The 3,652-nt window shown below is 40.0% G+C and overlaps 1 protein-coding gene across 2 annotated transcripts in view; it reads left to right on the plus strand.

Annotated features, from left to right (window-relative positions):
- The first annotated feature begins 2,017 nt into the window (after positions 1-2,017).
- GLI3 (GLI family zinc finger 3) overlaps positions 2,018-3,652 on the plus strand; it is a 287,197-nt gene continuing 285,562 nt past the window's right edge. For both annotated transcript variants that reach the window (XM_015427324.1, XM_015427325.1), the window contains exon 1: positions 2,018-2,141. In XM_015427324.1, the coding sequence (XP_015282810.1) occupies positions 2,018-2,141 (124 nt within the window). The remainder of the gene's footprint in view (positions 2,142-3,652) is intronic.

Raw genomic sequence — 3,652 nt, forward strand, 5'->3', positions numbered from 1 at the left:
AACCTTGAGGGGCCCATAAGGTCAAAGGCCATCACTTACTTGCACAGACAGTCAACTGTCGAGTTAAAACCCCCTAACAACATTGTAAAAACAAAGTATGCATATTGCCTTTGGGGTGTATTTCTACCCCTAGCCAAAATCCAGTCATTTGAAAAACAAAAACTGTGTTTTGAATCTAAGATACCTCATTTGCTTGAAAGAAAGATGCTCCTCCTCTAAAAGCCCGTTACATACACAAAACATTTTTACTGGACGTAACTGCAATTTGTGTGCAGATTTAAGACAGCCCCTTCTCTTTTTTTTTTTAATGATGTGTCTGAAAAGAAACCTAGTCTTGCATTTGAGTAATACGGTAGTTTTATTGGTAAACTAACACACACTCAAATGAATTTTATAGGAAATCGCCTCAAAACATCTAAAAATTCTAACATATTTGTACCTCTGGGTGTATTAATACCCCAAGAACCTATATCTGATGTAAGGTAAATATTTATCAGGAACAGTCATCAGTTTGTCATAAAAAGTTGTATATCTCTAGGGCACAGTAAAAGGCATGTATAGAGTATTATTTTATGGGGGGGGGAACCTCATGGGATATTTTTCTTACCCCACTGTATGGCCCAGGGTTCAAAACTACCCCAATGGCAAAATTTGTAGATTTCTGAGGTTGTTTTGTGTGCTTTTTTGTTTGCAGAAAGAAAATTTTAAGTAGTGACTCGCTGGTGAAATTTTGGGACATAGTTTGCTATTGTGCAGGTGACAATGTCTTAAGAGGAAAAGGTTCTACAGCCCTCTTTCTCTGTATTCTACTATTTTAGCAAAACACAACAGGGGCAGCTAATTCACTCCAAGTGCTGATTGAGGGTGTTCCATTATATATCAGAAATATTTGCCTTCTTTCTTGGATTGTTGTTGACTGATCATAGTTGTGTGTCCTCTAGTTAGTTCACAGCTATGCAGGAACTTTTTGGTATCATAGTTTATATGGTAGAGTTCACAGCTCCAAGAAGGTGGCTCTAAATCTAAGAGATTAAAAAAATGAATGGTGAGCAGCAGTAAATGAATCCAAAAGTAGGTGGTGAAAGACAGAATAACAATACTTGTTCCCTGCAGGGATTTCCATATTAGGGTGGTTGTTTAGAGAAAGTGATCCTACTGTTCCTGGTAATCACGCCCCCCCCCCCCCAAGTTTTCACGGGTGTGGTGCTCCAATAACCCTTTTTAGAATTACATTTCTAAAACAAACAGAATGAACTGTTTATGTGATCAGCCTTGAAGATATTATTCACTGCGGTGAAGCTGGACTGATATAAATGTCGAAGTTTAAATATTTGGATTTACAGTCAAATGGATGATCAGTTCAGCTGCTGCTATATAGTTCCAAACTGGGAGGAGAGGATGAAGATTTGGCTGTTTTCCAGATCCCTTAGAGATTATTCAGTTTGCTTCCCCCCCTCCCTTTTGGTAGCAAAGCTTCCTGGAAAGGTTTAAGTCCTTTCTACACCACTTGGAAGTAACTGACTTGATGCAAACTTGCTTCCATGTAACACAGTCAAGACAGTAGCCATTGGAACTAGAAGCTAGAAAAACTAAAAGCAATGATAGTATGGCATAGACTATAGAGTGTTGGATTTGGACAGAGGAGATCTGGGTTTCGCTAAACCTAGGCATAAACTGAAAGGGGCAAAGAAATAATATTGAGCTCATTGGTGCCAGTTGCACATACTCTCTCAGTCTAATTTGCCTTGCAGGGTTGTGGTAAGGACAAAAAGGTACTCCTCCTGTATGTTGCCTTGAGCTCCTTTGGGGAAGAATGGAATACAAATGTGTTGTGTAACAGAGAAATGTTTTGATGGGTTTTGTTGAGAGGGCTGGTGGATTGCTAATGCTGATATGTAGCATGATGTCCTTTAGGTGGTAAGCATGTCAAGGTTTTTAATCTGTCTTTGAAGTTTTATGGCTCTGTTGTTTTGTTCAGGTAGTAGTGTGAAGAGAGCTGAAGTAATGAGAAGTCATCATGGAAGCCCAGTCCCATAACTCTACAACGGGTGAGAAGAAAAAAGTTGAGAATCCCATAGTGAAATGCTCCACTCGGACAGATGTCAGTGAGAAAGCTGTTGCCTCCAGCACGACATCCAATGGTGAGTAACAGCAGGGATTTACTAGCAGCCAAACCTGCCATAATTTAATGTGTGCCGCATTCCATGTGACTTGAGCTTTTGCACCTGGATTTGGTGTTTGTTCTAAGGAGAAACTGAAGCAAGCAAAGTTGTGGAGCAGAAGAGAGTGGGGAGGAACATGTGTGTTAGTGTGTGGAATTTAGCGAGCCCAGTTCTGGCATCAGACTTGGTCTTTTCCTCCAAATTATCTAATTTGAGTCGTAAATAATGATGTTATTTATTATGGAAAGTTCCTATTGTGGCATTTTGGAAAATCATCATGATTAGCCTGGAAAGCGTTCAAAATACTTCACATTTTACCATGGAAATTGCTTACCCTTGTTAGATAATTGGTTACTATAAAAGAGACAAAAGTGGCCTTGTCAAAAATTAATGACAGGGGTTTCTCCCCCCCCATTAAAAATTTAAATAAATATTGTAAATATCCCCCCTCTCAAACATATTCCTCCTGGATATCTTTAACCACTCAAGGCACAGCAGTGAACTTACAGAGAAAACATGCTGATTTTGGAAACATGAATATGTAGTTTGAAGAAATCTACTCATTTCCTTCCAGAATGTCATTGCTTGCCTGGTAATTTGACATGCTCACCGTCTAAGGTTTCCCCTTTTCATCCCCACCTGCTTTCCGGTTTAATTTTGAAGGACTATTGTTCAAAGCCCCTGTTGTAGTAATTGAACCACCTTTGCTCCATAAAACAGCCAAATAATTTGAACCCATGACTTTTGTCTGATGTACTTTGAGATGTACCTTTTAGAAATATACGTAGAAACATTGATATTTTTTTTTTTGCAAAACAGGGAGGGGGAGGTGCTTTCCCCCCTCCTCCTCTAGGACTTTCCTGAATATTCCTGTCCAAGTGTTTTGTTTAAATCCAGACAGAATATGTTGCGTGTGTCCTGTCATTTAGAATACATGAAACATATTATTACTGTTTGCCGACTGGTAGAAATGTATGTTTAAAGTTAAATTTCATGCACTAAGTGAGCCCAAGCTCACAAATTCAAACTGAATGGGGTGGGGGTGAAAATAAGTGGCTGATTCAACTAATGGGAACTATTACAGCAGCCCTGTAGGAAATTAGTAAGAAACAGATATCCAGCTTCTCATGCTGGTGGCTTGGCAGGTCTCCAGAAAATGAAGGTTTCTTCACCAAGAGCTCAAAGCAGGAATCTGTGGTGTAAACTATAGGGCCTCTGTAGGTTCCTGGGGGCCAGTGAGCCTATCGCTGGCAGAAGTCCATCCCTGTATAGATGGAACTGGGTGTCTTATCTTCTGAGTCCTGTGAATACTTTGAAAGTTGTGTTTGTAGCCTCAAAGTGTGGTCGGAGTTCAGTTCTTTTCATATGATCTTACCATAGTATCGCAGCAGGTAGCAAGTCTGCTGTGGCTGCATGCAGACGTCACGCTGAAGTTAAGTAAAAATGTGTGTGAACTTAGTTTGTTGCTGGATTTGTGTGCTCCTGGCTCC

Source organism: Gekko japonicus, unplaced genomic scaffold (assembly GCF_001447785.1).
Source record: "Gekko japonicus isolate JY-2015 unplaced genomic scaffold, Gekko_japonicus_V1.1 scaffold1708, whole genome shotgun sequence".
NCBI lineage: Eukaryota > Metazoa > Chordata > Lepidosauria > Squamata > Gekkonidae > Gekko > Gekko japonicus.